At 41.5% G+C, this 26719-nt stretch overlaps 1 protein-coding gene across 13 annotated transcripts in view; it reads right to left on the bottom strand.

Annotated features, from left to right (window-relative positions):
* The window catches only part of mllt10 (MLLT10 histone lysine methyltransferase DOT1L cofactor), a 227184-nt gene that overhangs the window by 91742 nt on the left and 108723 nt on the right, over positions 1-26719 (bottom strand). For all 13 annotated transcript variants that reach the window (XM_055652561.1, XM_055652641.1, XM_055652615.1 and 10 more), the window contains 3 exons: positions 19534-19792; positions 11588-12184; positions 1618-1793 (listed from right to left, as the gene is read on the bottom strand). In XM_055652561.1, coding sequence (XP_055508536.1) covers positions 1618-1793; positions 11588-12184; positions 19534-19792 — 1032 coding nt within the window. The remainder of the gene's footprint in view (positions 1-1617; positions 1794-11587; positions 12185-19533; positions 19793-26719) is intronic.

The following is a 26719-nucleotide window of genomic DNA, read 5'->3' on the forward strand; positions in this document are numbered from 1 at the left end:
AGAAGAAGCACAAACTAAGCCAGAGGAAGGAATACAAGTGGAAGGGGAAAGGGAGAAATGGGTGCGCTTCTACATGGGACACGGGGAAGAGGGCAGGCAAAAGGGATGGGGGTCTGTGGAGAATTCAATGTCATACTGTTAGGTTTTAAGCTGCCCAAGCGAAATACAACTGCTATTCCTCCAGTTTGTGTGCGACCTCAGTCTGGTAATGGAGCAGGCTCACGACAGCAAGGTCAGTATGGGAATGGGGAGTGGAGTTCAAATGATTAGCAAGCGGAAGATCCTGCAGGCCTTGGAGGGACAAGTATTTGGCGACACAGTTGCCTAGTCAAAACAGGATTAACTTTGGTTCTTAAACAATGAAGGTTATCTGCAATATCATTCCACGTGCAAAACAGCCATCTATCTATTCAATGATAATGTTAAAGCAAAATATCTGCAACAGGTAACTGATAATGCTGTTAAATGTACTCAGCATCTATGAAAATGAAATCATTCTTCTTCCCAAGATGTTTCCCAACTTGCAGAATATTTCCAGATTTTCTGCTCCTATTATCGATTAATTACTAACCCTTGAACAGATATCAGTTTTGAAGTATCCTTGGAACAGCTCGTACGTTTTGTTTTTTATTTAAACTAGGACCAGGCAAACCATGCAAAGATTTCATAAAGATTTACTTCTGTCACCTTTCTATTCTGTATATTGCCCTGAGAGTAGCAAATCTTCTTTTACTAAGAACAGCGATAAATTTTACGCGCCAAGTCGGCAAGTCTATTTTTAAGAGCAGTATCTACATCCTCAATAATTTGTATCATTGGAAAGAGTGGGAATCATTATTTGAATAGGTTAAACTACAAGATACACATTACAAGTTCTACATCTGACAACAATTGCATCAATCCCAAACACTCGCAATATCATACATAAATCTTCTACAGAGGATGACATAATTTATCCATCATGGTTCTAAACATTCCCAGAAATGTCAGTCACATGAATCAACACTATTGTTTCTCATGAGTGCAGACCTCACAATCTGTATTATAATGTAATTGTAACTTGTCCTTTGTGTCCTCCTGAAGTCTGCGATTACCCAGAACAAATAAATACCGAACCTACATTGCTTCATTACAGATGAGTGGCAATGACACAACTCACAATCGGTGGGGGGGGGGGGGGGGGGGGGGGGGGGGGGGGGAGCTGGAAAATCATCAACTGATCATGTCCTGATCGTTACCATTTGCTGAAGTGAATGATTTGGTACCAGTCCATGGCTACAGTGTGATAACCATGCAGACAAATAGCATGGCAACATTAGTCTCAACTGACTATGAAAAGATTATACTTAGACAAACTATCTAATGAAATTCAACAAATATTTTAATAATCATACAAATGTCTTTAGGATAGAAAAGAGGAAGCAATTTCTAACAAGGGAGGACATACAGTTTTTTTTTAATGAAGTCTCGATCTGAATCTTCCCTCTAATGCTGTCTGACATACTGAGCATTTCCAGCATAATCTATTTTTATTTGATATTTCCGTAATCTAAAGGTTTAAAAAAAAAATTTCATCCAGGTTCTTTCAATTTGAACAAATGCAAAACAATCTCTTACCTGGGTTGTAGAAACCACAGTTGCAACGGAAATTGTGACTGAAGGCGATGTGCTCATCTGCTGTGAATGCGCTGTATTTGGGGGAGCCAAAACTGAACTGGAAAGTGGGGTGCTGGAGCCAGATCCTGACACTGTATTCTGCAGTGAAACTGGAACATCGTTACTTGTGTAAAATCCTGAGAAGAAAGAAGTTTGTGCAATTCTCAGCATAAAGTTCCACACGTATACATTGCCTAAAATGCCTTTTAAATTCATCATTATGCTAATATAATCCTTGTAGCATCAATCAGATATTCAGACTTAAAACAAAATGTCTGCGTCTTGTTATTTGGTCAAAGTATGTGGACATTATTTTGTTTGTGGTGTTTGGTCTGGTTTTTAAATAGACGGTTTAAAAGTATTCTAAGTTTGTTGCTCTGTGAGACATTTCATTTTCCCTAGTCAGACCAGGTTCAAATCAGAACTCAGAAATATTGGGAGTGAACATTATCTACAAATCTGCAGTTTTCTCTATATGATCCTCAGAATTAAAGTTATCAGATTCAAGTGATTTCCCAGCTTTTATTCCTCTTTAATTCTCCAGTATTTTCCTATAATTAACATTACCTCACATCACTGTTATTAGATTCACTATTTCTTGATACACTTTGGGCCAACAAAGAGACAGCAGTAAGCGAGTACTGAAGCCAATATTAATCAGCAGCTGTAGATAACTGAACTTTCATTGTGCAAAATATTTGCTTACATTCTTAAAAAGCTCAGCTTTCTTTATTTCCTATAATAATTTCTCCTGCCTTTTCCTCCAAGATAGCGATATCTGTTTTGTTAAAAGACATTCTGTTACATTTTTAACGCAGGTATCATCCCTTCAAAATGTATAAGGGTGTTTCCGTAAATAAGGGAACCAACATGTGCCATGGGTGGCCAAATTTGAAAGTTATTAAATCATAATAAAATACCACAGGATAACAAAATGAGTCTACCTATGATCCTTTTGAGCTAATTTGTGATCAAAGTCGACCACAATATGACTAAAATTTAATACTTTCAAAATTTGAAAACGAGGGGAAAAAAATTTATAAGCCATATAAGACATATGGGACACTTACTGATTTTGAAGCTCGCTTACAAAATATCAGCACCTAACCCACCATGGGGGCCGTAGTTCACGCCAGGGTCATTATAATCGCGGTTTGAAATGTTATTAAAATCACGATGAGGGCAAAAGAAAACCCATTACAGCGTTGTAAATAGCATTCACGACATTACTCAATGGGATGGGACAACAGAATGAGGTATCGTTAAAATAGGTGAGCAGATTTTTATTTCATGATTTTAAGTTCTATTCATTATTATTTCAATGGAAAATTTAAACACAAAATATAAATAGTAAAAAAAGAAACAATAAATATAAAAATGGTTACTGCTTTTAATTGACACATTTAACATGTGACCAAATTGACACTGCTGCTCAAGTTCTGCTGCAAAAACATGGGGCATCAGAAAACCATCTTATCGGGTGAAAAATGGTAAAAAATCATAAGCATAGTCCGGCTTATATAGTTATTTAATTGCAAAATTAATGTAATCTTTCTGGTATAAATTAGCGTAAGGATTTGATGAAGTCCTGCTTGAAAAATGTCACAAAAAAAGCAAGAAAACACAGGGATATATCTGATATTTTTCTTTGTAAAAAACATATATATATTTTTGCTTCATCTCATTATTTTGGCTATACACCATGATCTATACTACCTAAAATACAGGATATGAAACAATGGGAATATTACACAAAAACAGGAAAATAACCTGGACATTTGGGGACATTCAGTTTCAACACTGAGTGCTGTATTTACGGAAACACCCATAAACAAGAAAATCTAAAGCAAGAGAAAAAAGCACCCAAAACATAACATTTGTATTGGCAAGGTGATACAAATTGATATGTCGGAAACATGCAGTCATAGAGTAACACCGTGTGAAAACAGGCCCTGCAGCCCAATTCGCCCACACCGGCCAACAATGTCCCAGCTACCCTCGTCCCACATTGCCTGCGTCCATATCCCTCCAAACCTGTCCTTTCCATGTACCTGTCCACTGTTTCTTAAACGATGCGGTAGTCCCAGCCTCAACTACCTCCTCTGGCAGCTTGTTCCATACACCCACCACTCTTTGTGTGAAGAAGTTACCCCTCTGATTCCTTTTAAAATATTATCCCCTTCACCTTGAACCTATGTCATCTGGCCCTCCATTCCCCTAATCTAGGCAAAAGACTCTGTGCATCTACCCGATCTATTCCTCTCAAGATTTTGTATACCTCTATAAGTCTCCCCTCATCCTCCTGCACACCATGGAATAGAGACCCAGCCTACACAACCTCTCACTATAACTCACACCCTCTAGTCCTAACAACATCCTTGTAAATCTTTTCTGAACCCTTTCAAGCTTGACAATGTCTTTCCCATAACATGGTGCCCAGAACTGAACACAATATTCTAAATGCGGTCTCACCAACGTCTTATACAACTGCAACACGACCTCCCAACTTCTATACTCATTACTCTGACTGATGAAGACCAAAGTGGCAAAAGCGTTTTTCACCTATCTACCTGCGACTCGACCTTAAAGGAACCATGCACTTGTACTCCGGGATCCCTCTGCTCTGCAACACTACCCAAAGGCCTACCATTTACTGCGTATGGCCTGCCCTTGTTTGACGTCCCAAAATGCAACAAAAAGGATATGGTTTACAAGAGGATGCAGGATTACATGTAAAACCACAGGGTAGTGGAATTTTTTTGTCCGCCATCGGTGCGAAGAATCCATTGCCGAGTATATTCAAGGCATTTATTCAGTTTTTTTGGAAAATAGCAGAAAACAAAGGATGCCAAGTTGGAGCAGGAAAGTGGCACATGGATAAACAAAAATCAGCTATGACATTATTGAATGATGGAGCAGGCATAAACTGACCAATGGTGTACCTTGCTTATATTTTTCATAATCTGATTAAAAAAATCCAAACCAGAAGCACTATGTTTCAGAAAAGAGTCAAAAAGTTTATGAATATATGCCCATATTTAATGAAAAAGGACTATTGCCCAAAAAGGAAATCTGATTGGTTCAAAATCTACGATTCAATGGTGCAATTGCTGGAAAAAAATAATTCAGCAATTGCATTGCATTTTGGGTTTTCAAAGAGGAGCGTGCAGAAATATTGAAGGAATAATGCCAACCATATGAAGACTATTACAAATAATCAAGTCCTACATTATTTAGGGATGCATGGAACTAGGATTGTGCAGTGTTGACTCGGGAAAGAGACTGGGAGTGGCTGGAATTAAAGATGGGGGAAAAAACTAAGATGAGAAAGGGAAGAATTTGTGATCAATGTTACTACAGACAATATTTTACGAGGATTTTAATCAGACTTAATCATTTCTTTTCCATGAGGTTTACACTTTAAGTGATTCATTGCAGCTTCTGACAGTAACATAGAAACATAGAACTCCTGCACCTAAATTTCTATGTTACTGTCAGAAGCTGCAATGAATAATAAAGGAAAATAAAAACTCAAATTGCTTTTAATAAATTATTGAAGAGATCATTTAAAGTGTCTATATTTTGCTGGCAACTCAATCTGAAACAGTTGGATTTGTTCCTTGAAAATAAAGAAAATACACCCTCAAATTACTGATTCATGATAACTTATCAAAGAAAATTAAGAGACTGGCCTCCTTGTTCTTTATTCCATTTCTCTCAGGTTTCATTAAATTGAGAAAAGGAACAATTCTTTCTTAAGTTTCTACACCACACTAATACGACTAGTCTGCTGTGACCATGTTACTGCCAGAAAATGGATGATTAATGAATTATCACAGTGTCCTCCATAATGTTTGGGACAGACTCATCATTTATTTATTTGCCTCTCTACTACACAATTTGAGATTTGTAATAAAAAATATCACATGTGCTTAAAGTGCACATTGTCAGATTTTAATAAATACCATTTTTATACATTTTGGTTTCACCACGTGGAAACTACAGCTGTGTTTATACATAGTCAACCCATTTCAGGGCACCATAATGTTTGGGACACATGGCATCACAGGTGTTTGTAATTGCTCTGGTGCGTTTAAATGCCTCCTTATTGCAGGTATAAGAGAGCTCTCAGCACCTAGTCTTTCCTTCAGTCTTTTCATCACCTTTGGAAACTGTTTTTGCTGTTTATCAACATTAGGACCAAAGTTGCACCAATGAACGTCAAATAAGAAATTATGAGGCTGAGAAACAAGAATAAAACTGTTAGAGACATCAGCCAAACCTTAGACTTATTAAAAATCAACTGTTTGGAACATCATTAAGAAGAAAGAGAGCACTGGTGAGCTCACTAATCACAGATATAAGAAAGAAAAATCCCCAAACACTTGTCTGACAGATCAGAAACACTCTTCAGGAGTCAGGCGTGGATTTGTCAATGACCACTGTCCGCAGAAGACTTCATGAAAAGAAATATAGAAGCTACACTGCAAAGATGCCCTACAAAAAAATCGGATGGCCAGGTTACAGTTCGCCAAGAAGTACTTAAAAGAGCAACCACAGTTCTGGAAAAAGGTCTTGTGGACAGATGAGACGAAGATTAACTTATATCAGAGTGATGACAAGAGCAAAATATGAAGGTGCGAAGGAACTGCCCAAGATCCAAACCATACCACCTAATCTGTGAAATACGGTGGTGGGGGTGTTATGGCCTGGGCATGTATGGCTGCTGTAGGTACTGGTTCACTTATCTTCATTGATGATACAACTGCTGATGGTAGTGGCATAATGAATTCTGAAGTGCATAGACACAACCTATCTGCCCAAGTTCAAACAAATGCCTCAAAACTCATTGGCCGGCGGTTCATTCCAGAGCAAGACATTGATCACAAACATACTGCTAAAGCAACAAAGGAGTTCTACAAAACTAAAAACATGGTCAATTCTTGAGTGGCCAAGTCAATCACCCGATCCGAACCCAATTGAGCATGCCTTATATATGCTGAAGAGAAAACTGAAGGGGACTAGCCCCCAAAACAAGCATCCACTGAAGATGGCTGCAATAGAGGCCTGGCAGAGCATCACCAGAGAAGACACCCAACAACTGGCGATGTCCATGAATCGCAGACTTCAAGCAGTCATTGCATGCAAAGGATCTGCGGCAAAATACTAAACATGACTACTTTCATTTACATGACATGGCTTCGTCCCCAAACACTATGGTGCCCTGGGGGGGGGGGGGGGGGGGGGGGGGGGGGGGGGGGGGGGTATAAACACTGAACATATGGTGAAATCAAAAAAAAATGCTTTATTATCTAATTGCACTTTAATATGGTTTTTTTGACAAATCAAAATACAGGGGCAAATAAAAATGATGGGTCTTTATTATGGAGGGCACTGACAATGTGCACTTTTAACGTACATGTGTAAATGTTCCATTTTCTAGGTTACAAATGCAACTCACAAAGGCAAATGGGGGAAGTACAGAGTGCATTAATCCCACACAGTGGGAAAGTGCTGTGTGGGGGTTTTTGTCCCAACGTCTCTTCTTCCTGAGGCACTGTATATCTAATTAGCTTCAGCTTTTTCAAGCACGTAGACTCAAGGCACTATAAATGGTCCATTTTCTTAAAGCACAGGTTACAAATTAAAGTGCACACTCCCCTCCAGTCCAAAGGCAAATGCGGAGGGCGCTCAATCGAATATGTAAAAGCTAGCGCTACAGGTCTCTTCTCCGTTAAGGTTATTTTGACCTTGGTGCCCCCCCCCCCCCCCCGGACACTTATTGTTATTTTTTTTAATTCAAATCGTTTGCTATGTCGCTCTTCAAGGGAGATGCTAAATGCATTTCGTTGTCTCTGCTGTGTGGGGATGTTTTATGTAAAATTCTATAGTGTGTTCTTTATACCCTTTCTGGCTTAATCCCTCCCTTCACCACCTCCAGTTTAAATTTAAAGCTCCAAGGCGTTCCCCACGGCTCCGTTCTTGGCCCCCTCCTCTTCATCATCTACATCCTCCCCCTTGGTCAGATACTCCGCCACTTCAACCTGGACTTCCACTGTTACGCCGATGACACCCAGATCTACCTCGGCACCAAATCCCCTCACAACCCCCCCCTCTCCCATATCAACTCCTGTTTGTCAGCTATAAAAACCTGGATGCAACATAACTTCCTCAAACTCAACAGCGATAAGACAGAATTCCTCCTCATAGGCTCCAAAGCCACACTCAGCAAAATCAATAACCCCACTCTCACCATCGACGGCACCACTGTCTCCCCATCTCCCAAAGCCCGCAACCTTGGCGTGATCTTTGATTCCACCCTCCCCCTTGAGCCTCACATCCGCCATGTCATTAAAACCTCCTTCTTTCATCTCCGCAACATCGCCAAACTCAGACCCTCTCTCACACCTCCCGCTGCTGAAAGACTCATCCATGCCTTCATCTCCTCCCGACTGGATTATTGCAACTCACTTCTCCTTGGCATCAGCTCCACCTACATCAACCGACTCCAACTGGTCCAGAACACAGCCGCCCGACTCATCACCCACACCAAATCCTGGCATCGCATCACTCCAGTCGTCAAACAACTTCACTGGCTTCCCATCTCCCACCGGATCACCTACAAAATCCTGATCCTCACCTACAAAGCCCTCCATCATCTGGCCCCCCCATATCTCACTGACCTCCTCTCCCCCTACCAACCCTCACGGTCCCTCAGATCCACATCTGCCGGTCTCCTCTCCATCCACAAGTCCAACCTCCGCAGTTTTGGGGACAGAGCCTTCTCCAGGGCAGCTCCCAGGCTCTGGAACTCCCTCCCCCAACTGATCCGCAATTCCGTGTCCCTCACCATCTTCCAGTCCCGCCTCAAGACCCATCTCTTCACCTCTGCCTATCCTTAGCCCCACGTCCCCCTCCCTTTTCATCCGTGCATTAACTGCCTCATATTGTGTTTTGAATTGTATTCCGTCTTTACTTTGTGTACTAGTCATGTCTCTACTATTTATTTCATTCCCCTTACATGTTTTTCCTCTACCTGCTAAATTTTTGTAAGGTGTCCTTGAGACTCTTGAAAGGCGCCCATAAATAAAATGTATTATTATTATTATTATTAAATTCCAGTTGGAATATTTTGGAGGACCCAAGAACAAAAGAACCAGAACAACAAAATAAATTATTAACCATCTAACAAAATTACAATTTGTCACTAGAACACAGTCCATTTTTTCTCGCAATGCTTATGTGGTGACATCTCATGTTGCTGACATGCATAATGCTTGTAAAACTGTACATTGATGACATGCAAGCACTTTAGTTAAGTTCAACAATAATTTTCAACATTAGTTAAATACAGCATCAGTTAGTCTCTATTTAATGGGTAGGTAGCAGAAATGTCTTTTAGAGGATGCCTGTTTCAATTATCAACTTAGCCTAGCTTTCAAAGTTGTAAGAAATCTAGAAACAAATTAAAGACATTAACTCTAGAAACAAATTAAAGATATTCCACCCAAGAACAAATAGAGCAGCATTTTGTTAGTATTGTAACCATGACCATTTCACATTTGTTGAACTAGCTTTTTTCAGCTGGGTATCCATTAAAACTGTTAATATCAGCAAATGCATAAGAAGTTACCCGTGTTTTTCCAAAAGCTCACTGATTCATTGATACTGCATGTATGTCATTCCAATGCCAAACTAAGGTAATTACCCTCATACCCTCATATTCCGTTTGGGGAGTCTGCATCCTGGGGGCATGAACATCGAATTCTCCCAATTTTGTTAGTCCTTGCTGTCTCCTCCCCTTCCTCAGTCCCCCTGCTGTCTCCTCCCATCCCCCAGCCTTCGGGCTCCTCCTCCTTTTTCCTTTCTTGTCCCCGCCCCCGATCAGTCTGAAGAAGGGTTTCGGCCCGAAACGTTGCCTATTTCCTTCGCTCCATAGATGCTGCTGCACCCGCTGAGTTTCTCCAGCTTTTTTTGTGTACCTAAGGTAATTACCCTGTAGCTTCACTACAAAACTGACTTCTACATTGTTAAAAGGAACAGGAAGAACAAAACTTTGTAATCGTTAACCGAGGCATTGAATCTTCAAGATCCAATCAACAAAATGTTTTTTTTTTTTTTAAATATCTGAAAAACATACTAAAGTTTGAACACTTGACTAGTTTAGTACAATCCATACTATAAAGAAGCACAAATACTATTATCTCAAATTCCTTCAGCATGCTGCGTTCGCATCCACAAGATAAACTGAGTGGCAGGACCACAATTGTATCCAATCATCGTGGAGATTGCTATGTGCTATCGGTACTGATTCAATGGCAATGGGTGATCAACATTAGGGTGAAGAGCAGAATGGGATCGAGGACTAAGGAAAGTTGATGACACCTTGTGGGTTTACGTCCATCGCTCTCCGCAAGATATAGATAGGTTGGTGAAGGCGGCATGCCCATATCCACATAAACCTTTTCTATCCATGTCTCTGTTCTAATGGCTTTCAAATGCTGTTATTGTATCTGTCTTAACTACTTCTCTGGCAGCTTTTTCCATACACTTTCTGCCCTGTTTGACAGAAAGTTGTCCCCAGGGTCCTAATAAATCTTTCCCCTCTCACCTTAAACTTACGCATTCTCATATTTGATTTCCCTACCCTGGCATTCACCCGACATCTATATCCCTCATGATTTTATACCCTTTGAAAAGACCACCCCTCAGTTCCTGCACTACAAGAAATAAAGTCCCACCCTTTCCAATCTCTCTCGATAGCGCAGGCCCCCAAGTCTGGGCAACATAAATCTTCTCTGTGCTCTTTCCAGCTAATGGCATCATTCCTATAGCAGGGTGACCAAAATTAATCACAAAATCATACTGAGGCCTCGCCACCATCTTGCACAATAGTAAAATACTGTATCCACTTCTATGTTTCATTTCTTGATTGAATAAGGATAGCATGTCAAAATCTTTCTTCACTGCCCTATCTAACCATGACACCACTTTCAAGATACGTGCATGCCTAGGTCTCTCTGCTCTACCATTCACTGTGAAGGTCCAGCCCTGGTTTGACTTACCCAAAAATAAGGCCCGAAAATTTACCTTCACAGCACGGCAAAGTAGCAAACTTGGCTGGGCCGCCAGGGGTAAAGTTGCGGGGAGGGCAGGAGCGTTGAGAAGGAGGGGGTCGGGGATCATGCCAGCAACTCACTCGGTAGCTCGGATGGCTGCGAGCGGCCGCTGGAACCGGACAGCGGAACCGGCCGCCACCTCAGTGCCTTCTGCCGGCCGGCCGGCCTGCCAGCCACGGTGCCCTTTGGCACAGGCACAACTGGTGGAGGTGGTGATTGGCGGATAGCTACTGGACGGAAGACTGGCTGCTCCGTCCCGGGCTCTCTCTCTCTCTTCCCGTTATGTGATCTCCCTGAGCCAGGAAGTCCCCGTCCCTCAGACCTGAACCGCACAGCGCATTGTGGGAAAGGGAAAGATAGAGGCTCCCCGGTCCTCAATGCCTCCTTGAAGGTGTTTCACATCTTCCTTTCTACTGACTAAACCAAACCCTTGATCCTGTCCCGCCAGCCTTTTATTCAAAATTTAGCAACTCAAAATGGGGTGTGCGTCTTCGACGCAGGTGCGTCTTCATTGTCGGGAAATACGGAGCTCACCCTGAATTCCATGCGATCTTATCTTCCAGAGCAACCTAACATGTACCAATCAAGGAGTAAGAGAGTCCTAGGTTAAAACTAGAACCAACCTTTCATTCGTGATGTTAGACCAATATTTCCACAAAGTTAAAAGTTTGAAACAGCAGTTAAATCAGTAGCCTATTTAAAATCTGAGACGTACAAATTTATACAAAATAGATATGGCAAATAGGTCTGTTTTTACAGACCATGTGATCACTGAGAAAATTGTTAGCACACCAACTTATCCATACACCCACCTGAACCAACAGGAGATGAGTTGACACTCAGGCTTTGTAAGCTTCCGTTCCGGAGCAACGATGGTGATTTCTGCAAATTTGCACTTGTCCCGCTTCCTGCAGCAGATGTCACAGAAGATGATGGTGATGCAGCAGAGAGGGAAGGTTGAGAAATACTGTCTTTGTTTTTACTTCCCTTTGGTCTGCCAGGTCCATGCTTATATCTTTTAGTTCCCTTTCGTTTTTTTTCTTTTATTGTCTCTTCCTCCATAACTGAAGCTTGAACCCTTTTATATCCTGGCACTCCACTTGTAGTCCCAACAGGAGCATCAGGAGTTCCGTAATCGGAACCATCCTCAGAGTGCTTTGAGTTTTCAATATTTATTGTTTGTGGAGGTCCAGTTGATGGAGGTGGGAGGCCGACAGTAGGACTAGCATTAATTAAAGTCCTTTCTTGGTCAATTGTCTCTCCCTTAAGTGTTTCTCTGGTCGAGGACTGCTGGGAATGATTGTATCCATCATTTATTACATCCGGCTCAGTGAAACTTTGAAACTCTTGTGGCGATTGGGCTGAACTGCCTGATGATTTTACACTACTTGGCGTTCCTTGCAGGCTGCCTGCAACAAAAATATTAGTGAACTGACAAAACAATATCAAAAAGGTGTATGCTAACATCATATTTTGTTTTATTCATTTGATAAATTAATACGGTTATCACAGTCAGCTGTATAATTTGAAGTGGAAAACAAAATACTGTATAATAAATTAAAAAAAATATTTAATAATGCATTCTCCAGGAAATTTAGATTAACATCTTTAAGGTTCATAAGTCATACATTTTTATATTACAATATGGGCTCACAAACAGCACCATTTCTTGGATTAAACATTCTTAGCTATTGAATTAGCTTTCAGACAAAAACAAAATTACAGTAAACCCTTGATTTAGCAGACCCTTTTATAATGGATTTTGGTTATAACAGACCTGTCGATGCCACCTCCAGCTCGCAACGTGTCATAACCATCTTACAGCACCGTCTTACGACGCCACCCCTGGCTCGTAAGGTGCACCAGCAAGCCCTTCTTCATCCTCTGCACGGTCTGGTTGAAGCGGCTGTTGTTGTGACCCCATGGATCAGCCGTCAGCTGCCATTAACAGGATACGCTCGGTCTCCTTGGGGCTTTCCCCCACCCGTCCCCCCACCCCAGCGGATCCACTGATCATTCCAGCACTGCCTCCTCTATTGCCGTCTCCTCCTCCTCCCGTCGCTCTTCCACGGCCTCTACATCTCCCCCGCCCCATTATCTCCTCCTTCTTCTCCCCCGAAGTTACCGACATACTCCACTTTGGAAAATGTGTGTGACTTTTGGGGAGGAAGAGTAGGAAGCGACAGGAGAGGCCAAGAAGTAGGAGGCGGCACTGGAGTGTCGGAGAGATTGAGTCGACAGAGCAAAGCATGGAGGAGGAGGCCGCAGTCAAGCTGGGAAGCCACAAGTGAACAGGAAGAAGCAGCAGTGGATGGGAGGGGAGGGAGCGCGTCCACGGTGACCGAGTGCGTTTGTTGTTGGCAGCGGCAGCCTGAAGAAAGAGTTGTCCCCAGGGGCTATACTGTGAGCCACAGCAACAGCCTCGTCAACTGGTGAAGAAGGGCTCGCTGGTGCAGACCAGCGGCATCGGCACCTAGTTTTAAGCTGAAATAACACAAAATGCTGGAGTAACTCAGCAGATTGAAGAAGGGTCCCGACATCACCTACCCATGTTTTCCATGACATGCTGAGTTACTCCAGAACTGTGTCTCCTTTGTGTGTATTAATCAGCATCTACAGTTCTTTGTTTCAACTACATATGATGATGATGATAATACCTAAGAAACTTATAGCAATCTGCAAAAATTGACACCATTCTCCCCCCCCCCCACTATGGTGAGTTAATAATGAGAGTTTATGGTCAGTTATAATGAGAGTTTACTCTACTCAAAAATGGATCACTAGTTGTTCATGCCCAAATCAAGCACAAGATAAATATCACCCCCTGGTGAAATCTAGCCTCTTGGTAACATGCCTGGACACCTCCACAAGCAATTCACCTGAACTTCGCTGATGTTTCCTGGCATCAGAGACCTAATTGCAGGATGCTTGTATTCTCTCCCACTTCAGTAAATTAATGCTTTTGAAGGCAACTTAAAAACAATTGTTAACCACTCACAGTAGTTGGAATGTCGCATACTACAGGTCCACCACCGATTTTCTGGCACATTTGGATCCAGGGCCTTTCTGGAGTATCCGTTTTGCCAGACCAACAGACGTCATGGCGATGTGGGGATGGGATACCGACCAATAAAGTCGGCCGCGGAAGTCAGCTATGGGAACGGCTGGACCAGAGTGCCAAAGCTTTGGCCACCGGAGGCAAATCGAACTCGCTGACTGGCACGGCTGAGGTTGAGATCGACCGCCTCACCTGGCCTAGACGACACATTTTCAAGTGGACTTTCGGGGGGGAACTTTTCAGTTACTAGAAAATCAGTAATGGATAAGTATTTTGTTTTAATATTCTTTGTTGAATGGATATGGCGATCATCAGGAACAATCTGGAAATTTAATTGGACAGTTTTCCGGGCTTATTGAGGGCTGTATGATCTCCTTCTAAAGTTTATGGACTCTGCTTAAACATATGTTTTTTCCCCCAACATTTAGTGTTTAGATATTCATTCCAGATTTTACTTCGGAGTCACGTGAGTGACTACGTGAAGAACCCGCTCAGTGCGCAGGCGCGGCATTATGCCAGCAGTGCAACAGCGGCGGCAGCTGGAGTCAGGCTCTCCAGCTGCACTTTAAAAACGGACCGTTAGGTAAGTATACTGAGAGTGGAAAATCTAACGGAGAAGGAGAGTCGAGTTTGTGTTGTATTTCGGAATGAGTACACTCAGGAAAAGACTCTCGAAGAGAACTGCCCCTGCTCAAACTCCACCAGAGGAGCGTTCAATCCCAGGGGGGCAGCAACCGGCGGCAGGATCTCTTATAGAGCGCTGCGCTATCCCCGAGACCGAGCCAAGCCCAGTCCCGCTAATGCCTGAACGGCGGACAGGGAGAAAATCCACCAGAAAATCAAACCGGCCGGTCATTTCCGATTCGTCGGAGGGGGACATGTCTCCACCCAAACGGAGGAGAGACAGCCGCCTGAGCTGCATACCACAGCTCTTGGAGCAGATGCTCCAGCGGGATACGCAGAAAGAGCGTTCTCGCGGAGGAAGGTCAGGCACCTCATGCACAGTGTCTTGTGCACTGCCCTCTGCTCCCTCATTACTGGAGGCTAGCGTTGGTGACCAGGGCTGGGCTGGTCTGGAACAGGGGCAGGCGGACGAGTTCGGGAGTATGCAAGGGGTGCAGGAGCAGGAAGAGCTGCTGGGTGTGGTGGACCGCTATGTAGCAACCCCACGTGCTGGAAGACCGCTGGAACCAAAAATGGCGGCCAGCATCAATCATCTTTCAAATAAGCCCTTACAGGAAAAGGTGCTTTCTGAGGCACTAGAACTCTACACAGCACCAGAGAACTGTGAGGCCCTCAGAGTGAAGAGTGTGAACAGCCAAATCTGGGGGCACGTGGGGTCACACATCCGTAACCATGAACTAAAGCTACAGCGGATCCTAAGGCTCCTGACGTCGGCCATCACAGCCTTTGCTCGTTCCGTGGAAAGCACGGAGATGGATACCTGCCAGCAGGATGTGCTGGCATTGATGTGCAACATGCAGTTTGAGATCAATAATCTCCGGCGCGAAATCATAAGACCTGCCCTCAATCCCAAATTTGCTGGGTTGTGCAGAGCCCCAGCTGCAGAGACGGACGCTCTATTATTTGGGACAGACCTCAACAAAAAACTGAGGGACATGGAGGAAGCAGCGAAAACTTTCAGCCTCATGAGGGCAGGCCCCGGGACGAGCAAACCAAAACCTACAATACCCAAGCGGCAGCACCCCACGGCATCCACCAGTCGACGTCCTCAATATGGGACTGGTGAAAGCTCGGGGACCGCATTTTATCCCCAAAGATCTTTTTTAGATCAGGGCCCGGAACGGACCCCATGGAAAATGCGCCACCCCCCAACATCGCCAGCACGTCAGACAAACAAAGTCTTCAAGCAAATGAGGAAACAGAAGAGACGCCAATAACCATGGAGGTAGGTGGGTCTGGTTCCTGCCAGCATATAGAGAATAAGGGTGCTTTACTAACAGGGGGGAGATTACACTTGTTTAAAGAAGCATGGGGTACGGTCACGAGTGACAAGTATATACTCAACAGCATTAGTGGATATAAAATACAGTTCATGACAGAAAAAACGCCGCCAGTTCAACATTGGCCCCAAAGGGTATTTTCTCCCTCCGTCAAAGAGAAGCGTGAAGGACAAGCTGAACTGGTGAGTCTTATCACAAAGGGGGTCATCGAAAAGACCAAACATGAACATTTGGAATTTGTATCAAATATATTCACTAAAACCAAAAAAGATGGTGGATGTCGCATCATCATTGACTTAACATCACTAAATAAGTTTGTTAAGTATATACATTTCAAAATGGAGACATTTGTTACTGCCAGACAACTGATTTCCAAAGGATACTTCATGGCAAGCATTGATCTTAAAGATGCTTACTATCCAATACCCATACACTAGGATCATTGCAGATACCTAAAATTTATCTGGTTGGGGCAGCTGTGGCAGTACAAAGCATTGCCCAATGGGCTAACTTCAGCCCCAAGATTATTCACCAAAATATTGAAACCAGCCATGGCAATACTAAGAAAACAAAAACATATTGTCATGGCATATCTGGATGATATTCTGATAGTAGGGAAAACAATGGAATTGACTGTGGCAGCAGTATCAGCTACAAAACAGCTCCTCGAAACTCTGGGGTTCATCCTACATCCAGATAAATCTAAGTTGAAGCCATCCACTATCATGGACTACCTGGGTTTCACAATTAACTCAGTCCATATGACTGTTACCTTGCCGAAGGCAAAAATGGTTGCATTAGCACAATCATTCAACAATTTAATGGTCAACGACCAACAATTCGACAAGTAGCAAGAGTGATTGGTAAAATGGTAGCAGCATTTCCGGCTACACAATTCGGACCTTTGCACTATCAAAATTTACAAAGAGCAAAGGTACAGGCACTAAAACGACATAGAGGTCACTATGATCGTGTCATGGAATTACCCACTGAAGCAATATCAGAGCTACAGTGGTGGGCAAAAAATGTTTGGCATAGTTTCAGCCCTATTATCATCACTAACCCTACTTTAGTTCTTCAAACAGATGTCAGTGCTCAAGGCTGGGGAGCAACTAACTCCATATCCAGCACAGGTGGTAGATGGACTAACCTAGAGTCATCATTACTATTTACACTGGGCATTAACTATCTAGAGATGTTGGGCGCCTTTTATGGTTTAAAAGCATATGTATCTAATATGCAGCACTTGCATGTTCGGTTACAAATTGATAATACTACGGTGGTGGCTTATATTAACCATATGGGCGGCATAAAATCATTATCATGCGACAAATTGGTCAACATGATTTGGCAATGGTGTGTCGAAAGACATATTTGGCTATCAGCTACCTATCTACCAGGTAAGCTAAACACAGTGGCAGACACCAGGTCACGCAAATTCAATGATAACATCGAATGGATGTTAAACCCTAAAGTATTTGCTAAAGTTATTGAGCAATATGGAACGCCAGATATCGATTTATTTGCATCAAGACTAAATCACCAGTTACCTATGTATGTCGCTTGGGAACCAGACCCAGAGGCAGCAGCGGTAGATGCCTTCACGCTGGATTGGGGAAATTTCTTCTTCTATGCTTCTGCCTCATCAGTCGGGTACTTCGCAAAATACAGATGGACTCTGCTTCTGGAATTTTGATGGTGCCCGACTGGCCTACACAGCCATGGTTCCCAGTTCTACATGACATGGTGGTAGAATCATCAATGGTCTTTCCCAGTGATCCAGGATTATTAACTCACCCAGTATCAGGCATAAGCCACCCATGCCATGAGAAAATTAAACTCCTGGGTTGCAGGTTTTGAACAGACCTTACCTGGAACTGGGATTGTCCGAACGAACCATCACCACCATGTCGGCATCCCTGCGAACATCCACCAAGAGGCAGTACTTAACCAGCATCAAAAAATGGGAAAAGTACTGCCAGAAAACAGGGACAACATATGCAACAGCCACAGTCACCAACGTACTGGAGTTCCTGGCCTATCTACACCAAGTCAAGTCAAGTCAAGTTTATTTGTCACATACACATACGAGATGTGCAGTGAAATGAAAGTGGCAATGCTCGCGGACTTTTGTGCAAAAGAATGCACCATCATGAAGGGATCAGCTACAGTGCCATCAACACAGCACGGAGTGCTCTTACTGCTTACCTCAAACCAGCAGGACAACAGGCAATGGGATCCCATCCACTGGTGGTAAAACTGATAAAGGGCATTTATAATATCAAGCCCCCTAAGCCCAGGTATACCCATATTTGGGATATCAGTGTGGTCCTGACATACCTCAGGGAATGGCCACCAGCCAGATCCCTCGGCCTCGAGCCACTCGCTCATGTTGATGGCAATCTACAGACTAAAGACGCTCAGTTGTTGATGGTGGACCACCCCAGATCGATCACATTCATCCTACAGGGTCTCAGCCAGGGGGCTAATCCACCAGTCACTACCCACCAGAGCCACGGTTGTGTGTGAGACCCATCTACAACATTGGACACAACAACGTACTGGGTTCCTGGACAAGTCAACAAGTCAGTTTATTTGTCACATACACATTCATGTGCAGTGAAATGAAAGTGGCAATGCTCGCGGACTTTTGTCTGCACCATCATGAAGGGATCAGCTGAACGGAGTGCTCTTACTGCTTACCTCAAACCAGCAGGACAACAGGCTTTTTCCCAGAGGCAATTCGCCTTTCTCACCAGGACTAACTCTACAGAACCATTATGTAAAAGAATATGTGTGTTAGATTGTGTTTATAATTGTTTGGTTGTTTTGTTGTTTGTCTTTTGAAAAAAGTCCGCGAGCATTGCCCTTTCATTCACTGCACATCTCGTATGTGTATGTGACAAATAAACTTGACTTGACTTGACTTGACCCACAATATCAGAGGGAGTGAAAAAACATCATGGCCGGGTATTGCACAATTACACGGGTATCTCTCCTTATTGCACAACCTTTTGTCTTTTCATTTTGGTGTCAATTAACCTCAGTGACAGTTATGTTAACTCTGTATTCAGGGAACTTTGAAAATTTGTTGTGAAGACAGTGTGGTCATTTGTTTTATTTATCAAAAACAAATTCACACCCTAATCAATACACTCCAATGCTTTGACGACAAGCTTCGAGTGAATGTAATTATCCCACAGTGCTACAAACATTACCAGTACATACCTACAATTACTCATTACTTGACATTGTATTGTTTAACCCAAACCACAATGATGATGAAATCAAATTTGGAAATAAAAACACAATTCTATTTTCTCACAGTTCTTTAGACTTATTTAAATATTAAATAGCAACAATGCTTAAACCTACCCATTTAAAATGTAAAAATATTATTTTTAAGCAGCATAACATGTTTACTTGTTATACCACATGTAATCGTTATACTGAAAGCAAAAATTAAAAAAAATTGCAATAACAGGCAATTATTTAGTCATTTGGGTAGATTCAAATATAATAAATTAACGATCGCAAGATCCACAACATCCTTCATATTGATTCCATTCATTATGCCCTATTTTAAACCTTTTTTTGTTTGAACTACAATTAATCTGCCTTCACTCTAATTCTTTGCAAATATTTATATGCTGAATAGCCATCAGAACAGAAAGTGGAAGTCGGTTGCCAGTATGTTAAAACAAAACAAGATAGCAAATAACTGCAGTAATCTTACCTTGTGAAAAAGGGCTTGATGATGCTGTTGTAACAGAAAGACACGCTGAATTCTTTCCTGGCTTCCTTCCTCTCTGACCTGAACCATACCCTGCAGATTTCTTCCCCTTGATTTCCAAGCCTTTAATTTCAATGTCGTCATTCCCACTTGAAGATTGAGTCGGTACTTCCTGGAAATTTGCATTTGTAAATCTGGCAGTAGTTTCTTCCAATCTCTTCAATGAGCCTGATATAAAGCCACTGTTGGTGCCGGTGTATGCCTAAAAAGTTTTGATTCATGAATAATAGAGAACAGAATTTATATTAGCTAATAAAATATTTAATTCTAAAATATGACCATAATTAACCTGACCCCACATAATACTGCAATCTTACCTGTCATGAAATGAATACTTTTATCTTAAATATAAGCAGCCCCCCCCACTCACACACACACACACATAATTAGGACTAAAGTACTATAAATACACAACATTCAAAGATGCAAAATCATTTCAGCACAGAAAATCAGTCAGCCTTGCAATCCATGATTTATGGAGCTGGTCCCAATTTCTCAGCCTTTTCCCTTTAGACTCAAATATTTCCCTCACACTCACACAATTCCTCTTTTGGGCTGTATATTCGAGATTATGACCATTCACCGAATAACAAAAATGTCTTATAGAACTTACAAAAATTCTTATAGAAACGTACAAAACTCTTAAGGGGTTGGACAGGCTAGATGCAGGAAGATTGTTCCCGATGTTGGGGAAGTCCAGAACAAGGAGTCACAGTTTAAGGATAAGGGGGAAATCCTTTAGGACCGAGATGAGGAAAACATTTTTCACACAGAGAGTGGTGAATCTCGGGAATTCTCTGTCACAGAAGGCAGTTGAGGCCAGTTCATTGGCTATATTTAAGAGGGAGTTAGACGTGGCCCTTGTGGCTAAAGGGGTCAGGGGGTATAGAGAGAAGGCAGGTACAGGATACTGAGTTGGATGATCAGCCATGATCATATTGAATGGCGGTGCAGGCTCGAAGGGCCGAATGGCCTACTCCTGCACCTATGTTCTGTTTCTATGTTCTCATGTTATAAGGTTTTCTACATTATTTATGATGTTCATCACTTCAAATTGTTCCTCCGAGTATGAGGAAGGGATTGGTGAATCACGTGAGAAGGTCTTTGAAGTTTAACCATATCTTTTCATCTTCCAAATACAATTCAGCCCACTATATTCATACCATCTGCTAACAGATCAATCCCATCATAGAATTATAGAAATATAACGCATTAAAACCAGATCTGACAAATAATGATGACAGAGAAGAGGAAGGAATTAGATAGTTTAATAACATGTCCAGATGGCAAACTCTCCCTTAATGTCAGCAAAGATGGAGGAGCTTATTTCAGACTTCAGATAAAGAGGTGGTGAATACACTTCAGTCAGAATCAATGGTATCAAAGTGGAGAAGATCAAGAACTTCAATTTTCAAGGCATAAAATATCACCAGCAATGTGTCCTGGACCCAACTACTTTGACCCTATTGCAAAAAAAAACAAAACATATTCATGTCCCTACTCCATCAGACGACTAAGGAAATTCAGTATGTCTCAATTGACTCATACAAATTTCTACAGGTGCACTATGGAAAGCATCCATCGGGATGCATCACAACTTGGTTTGGCAACAACAGCTTTGCTCAAGACCACAAGAAATTGCAGAGTTGTGAATGCAGACCCAACCAAAACAAAATCTCTGTAAATATTTAATTCCATTCTAATTGCCTTCCATCTGAAACTTGTTTGTAATAACTGAAATTGTATTTGATCACCTTGAAAGTAATTCAAAGAATTTGTATTAAGAATTTGTATGACTTTGTATTATTTTTAATTTGTACCAAATATCTGGTACAGATACAAGACAGGAGAATAAGAAGTGGAATAAAGTGGAAGGAGTGTAAAATGTTGTGTTATATCAAAGAGGAAGCCACAATTTCAATTGTTAATGGCAAGCAAGATTTTACCATAAAAGCAGGACCTCTTAGCCAGAAGGAAAAGAGTGGCTTGGTCGATCACCAAAGATGTTAGCAAGTGGATTAATGAGACAGAGTAGACAGTCATAGTGGACTGGTCAGTTACTCGAAAGTGAGCCACAATGACTGCAGATGCTGGAATCTGGAGAAACAAATGGCCTGGGGTAACTCAGCAGGTTGAGCAGCGTGTTGGGAGCAATGGTGGACGTTTCGGATTGTAATCCTGCATCAGGAACAGAAAGAGGAGCTAGTCAGTATAAAGCCAGAAATAGTGGTAATATCTCCATTGATATCCATTGAAATGAATGCTCTGACTGACAACTGTCAACTGACCTCAATCAGGCGAACAGCAACAGAGACAGCAGCAGTGCCGCAGCTTGGCGCCAACCTGGAGCATCTACACGCCCTTTTTAGGGTGGGCACCTACAAATGTCGAACCGGATGGCATCACTGTGCTGCAGATTTCTGCTGTCTCAAACGCAAGAAGATGAAGAATGCTCTCGATGTGGTTTCCTGTACATTGGTCACACCGAGTGTAGACTAGGTGACCATTTAATCAAACATTTGCACTCTGTCCACCAGGACTGGCTGGAACTCCCAGTTTCTAGCCATTTTAACTCCCCATTCCCCTGTTCTCGGTCTCATATTCTGCCTGGGAGTATAGGATAGTCACTACAAACAGAGCAGAAGGTGCTCTGCAAAGCAATTGCCAATTCTGCACTTGGTCTTGTCGATGTTCAGACGAACACATCAGGAGCGCCACATGCAAAAGAGAAGTAGACTATGTGGACGCAAAATGCTGGAGTAACTCAGCGGGAAGTAACTCAGAAGTAGAGACTGTGTTTGTGAATCTTTGCCTCGTCTGGAAAAGCAGGATGGTGATGAAGGAGGAGGTGTAAGAATAAATGGTACACCTCCTGCTATTGCAGTTGAATGCTCTTTTGTTCAGGGTGGGATAGGCGTGCCAGTGAATTATGAAGGTAATGCTCTCTGCAGATGGCAGAAAGGGACTGGAAAGAGAAAATGCGATTAATCGTGGGAGATTGATTAAGGATGATGTGCTGAATGCAGATCGAAGTGGAGTAGTCCAGTCAATCTAGCAAATTTGAGGGGGCTACCCACGACTAATTGCAAAATAATTTATTCTATTGCGATACATTCCAGTATGGTCCTCTAAACACCCTACTAAAAGTCTTAAAAAATCCTAGCATGGGGAAAGTGGTGTAATTTGCATAATATGTAAATTAGCGTCCGCCATTAGAGAAATTTCATATTTCATAAATTCAGGAACATGGCAACTTGTCTAACTGGTAACAGTGGTACTCCACAGTTCAGTCCGAAATAGCCTTCATTAGCACTCAAACAACCTTTGAATGTATTTTAACTATCTTCACTACAATTATAAGCCTTCAAGAAATTGTCATCAAATCTTATTAAAATAATTCGGCTCTCGAGAAGACTACTAGAGGGTTATAGAGCATTTGAAGGTTTTTTGAAGGCTGGTGTGCCTGCATAACCTGTCATAGTAATTACTATAGTATTAAGCATTCAAATGCATTAAAGTACTCTACTTTGTAGGTGTATGAAGGGAATCTGAATATTGTGTATTTAAGAAAGGGTAATTACCCGATTGAACCCTAACCTAACCCTAACCTTAACATATGAGTATTGTCTCTATTTTCAAATAAACAACAGACAGCCATAGCTGAGTGTGTTTTCTGCAAGAAGAGTTTAGAGGATGGCCAGGATACTGTAATACTACGAGAAAAAGGGAACAAGAGTATCAACGAGGCCAGTGAGCAGCAAGGAAGTAGTGTAAGAACATAATGGTCAGCAAATGCAGATAGAATGCAGACGGGTTTTCACTCATCCACAGACGATTGCAAAGACACAGGAAAAAGTAACTGACAAAGATCAACCCTCACCATGTGTTTGATGGTCGTGCACTCTTGCAACGTCTACCATGGTCAAGAGGTCAAACCTTTGAGAGCATTTGTCATATGTATGTCGCATATGTGACAAATAGGTATGGAAAGGCAGCCATTGTCTTCGATGGTTATGAAGATGGGCCTGCCATCATGGATGCTACACACTGGCAGCTCCAAGGGACCAAATGTAGTATTCACAGGAGAGACTTTGTTGAAGCTGAAGAAAAAGTTTCTCGACAACAAAGTAAACAAACACAGGTTTCTTCATATGCTGGGTTCCTTCCTTGAGAGGGCGGGCTGCACGATTCATGCCAAAGGAGATGCCGACATCCTGATCGTCAAGACAGCAGTAGAGTCAGCGAAGGTTGTTGACACTATTCTTATTGACCCGACTGATATAAAGACCCTACTGAAGTGACATCATATAGACCTATAGTTAAATGTAGATTCCAAAATTCTTTCCAAAATATTAGCTATGAGATTGGAAAATATTTTATCTCAAATTATTTCTGAAGATCAGAAAGGTTTTATTATCATCGCTTCATCGCTTCCAATGCATTCAGAACTCTGCAGCCCGGATCATCACCCGCACCAGATCATCGGACCACATCACACCCATCCTCACTCAGCTCCACTGGCTCCCTGTGCACCACCGGATTAACTACAAGATTTTACTGCTGACCTTCAAAGCCCTACACCACCTTGCTCCCCAATACCTCTCTGACCTGCTGCTACCATACACCCCTTCCCGGTCACTTCATTCCTCCTCAGCTGCAATTTTAACTGTCCCCACATTTAGACTCAGCACCATGGGTGCCAGAGCCTTCAGCTGCTCTGCCCCACGTTTCTGGAACACTCTCCCACCTCCCATCCGTCACCTGGACACTATCGATCAATTCAAATCACAACTCAAAACACACCTGTTTAGATTAGCATACCCGACATAACTTCCACCATGTTCACCCTGATTTTAATGACTTAAAATGTTTTGTGTATTTTTTTTTGTTTTTATTTTTAATCAACTTGATTTTAATATTGATAAATGCATTGTGATTTTATGTCCTGTAAGGTGTCCTTAGGTGTCCAGAAAGGCGCCAGCAAATAAAATGCATTATTATTATTAAAAATCGTTACTCATACTTTAACGTTAGGAAATTAATGAATATCATATATACAGCGTCAAATAAAACCCCAGAATGGGTCATTTCACTTGATGTCGAGAAGGCGTTTGATAGAGTAGCATGGGAATACTTATTCAATACACTTGAAAAATCTAAGATTGGTCCAAAAATTATTTCTTGGATCAAGCTGATATATCATATACCTCAGGCTTCTGTACTTACCAATAATCAGAGATCCCCTTTTTTCAGGCTCTTTCGAGGTATTAGACAGGATTGTCCTTTACTGTTTGATATTGCTTTGGAACCTTTGGCCTAATATTTTTCGTATTGTCCGCGGGAATAAGACACATAAGCTATCTTTTTAAGCAGATGATCTGTTATTATTCATTTCTAACCCTGAGAAATCTATTCTGGCAATAGTAGCATTACTTAATCAATTTAGTAGTTTCTCTGGTTATAAACTAAAGCTTTTTCCATTAAACAATCTAGTTTTGAATTACTAAGAAACACAAGGATTTATTTAAAGCTAATTTTACGCCTTTAATTGACCATATCAAATAACAGTTTACTAAATGGCCACCAATGTCCTTATCTTTAATCGGCTGAATCAATGCTATTAAAATGTTTATCTTACCTACATTTTTGAATTTATTTCAGATACCAATTTTTATTGCCAAATCCTTCTTTGATATTATTGATTCCAAAATGTCTTCATATACATGGCGGAATAAAAATTCCAGTAAAAAATACTTACAGAAATCAAAAAAAGACGGTGGTTGGCACTGCCGAACTTTAGATTCTACTATTGAGCAGTTAATGTTCGTTATTTAACGTTTTGGACAAAAGATTAAGAAGTTACCCAATGCCCAGGATGGATAAATCTTGAACATGATTCTATACAAGGGCTATCATTGGCTTCTATTCTAGGGGCCTCGTTACCTTTTACAATTACGAGATTGAATAAATATACGACTAACCCAATAATAAGACATACATTTCGAATATGGTTTCAATTTAGTAGGTTTTTTGGACTGAATTATTTTATCTTATCGAGTCCTATCATATCTAATTTTCTCTTCCAACCTTCTAGTACTGATCAAGCCTTTCTGTTATGGAAGAGGAAGGGAATAGTAGTTTTCATTATTTGTTTTTGGATGGTTGTTTTATGTCTTTCGAACAACTCTCCAATAAATATAATTTACCTAATTCACACTTTTTTAGATATTTACAAATTAGACATTTTTTGAAGGCTACTCTACCCTTTTTTCCGTTACCACATCAAACCGAAATCTTGGAAACATTTTTACATTTGAACCCTTATCAGAAAGGATTAATAACGACTATTTATGAGTTGATTTTGAAATTACAAATTGATAATGGGAAAGAGAAATGGCATATCTATCTGAACTCCAAATGTCTATCTAGAGAAATGGGAGAGGATTCTTCAATTAGTTAATACTTCCTCAATGAGTGCAAGACGCTCTGATACAATTCAAGGTTGTTCACATAGTTCATATGTCAAAAGATAAGTTAGTTCGTTGTTATGGTCATATAAATCCTACCTGTGACAGATGTAATTCTGAAGTGGCCTCACTGACCCATATGTTTTGGTCCTGCCCACTTGGAAAAATATTGGAAAAGTCTTTGATACTATTTCTGTAGTTTTAGGTATTGATTTACAACCTCATTACTGCAGTTTTTGGGCTACCAATGTTAGATTCTATTCATTTGTCCCGTTCTGCCCATCGGCTGATTGCATTTACCACATTAATCGCCAGAAGATCTATTTTATTTAAATGGAAAGACTCTAACCCTCCGACCACACTCCATTGGTACTCTGAAACGATATGATGTTTATATTTAGAAAAAAATCAGGAATGGCATTGTTGAACCCTTGGTTAAATTTGATAAGACTTGGGGAAGATTTATTCAACATTTTCACACAACATAAATTGCTCCCTCTCCAACCGTTATAAAAATTATTTTACCTTTATATGGTGGAACGGACTTGACGACAAACAGGGACTTAAATTGTTGAAATTCTCAGCTCAGATTCTGTTTTGCTTTTTTTTTCCTAGTTTAGGGGGGGTTTTTTTTTCTTTTTTTTTTTTTCTTTTTATCTATT

This window comes from Leucoraja erinacea, chromosome 2 (genome assembly GCF_028641065.1).
Source record: "Leucoraja erinacea ecotype New England chromosome 2, Leri_hhj_1, whole genome shotgun sequence".
In the NCBI taxonomy this organism is placed as follows: Eukaryota; Metazoa; Chordata; class Chondrichthyes; order Rajiformes; family Rajidae; genus Leucoraja; species Leucoraja erinaceus.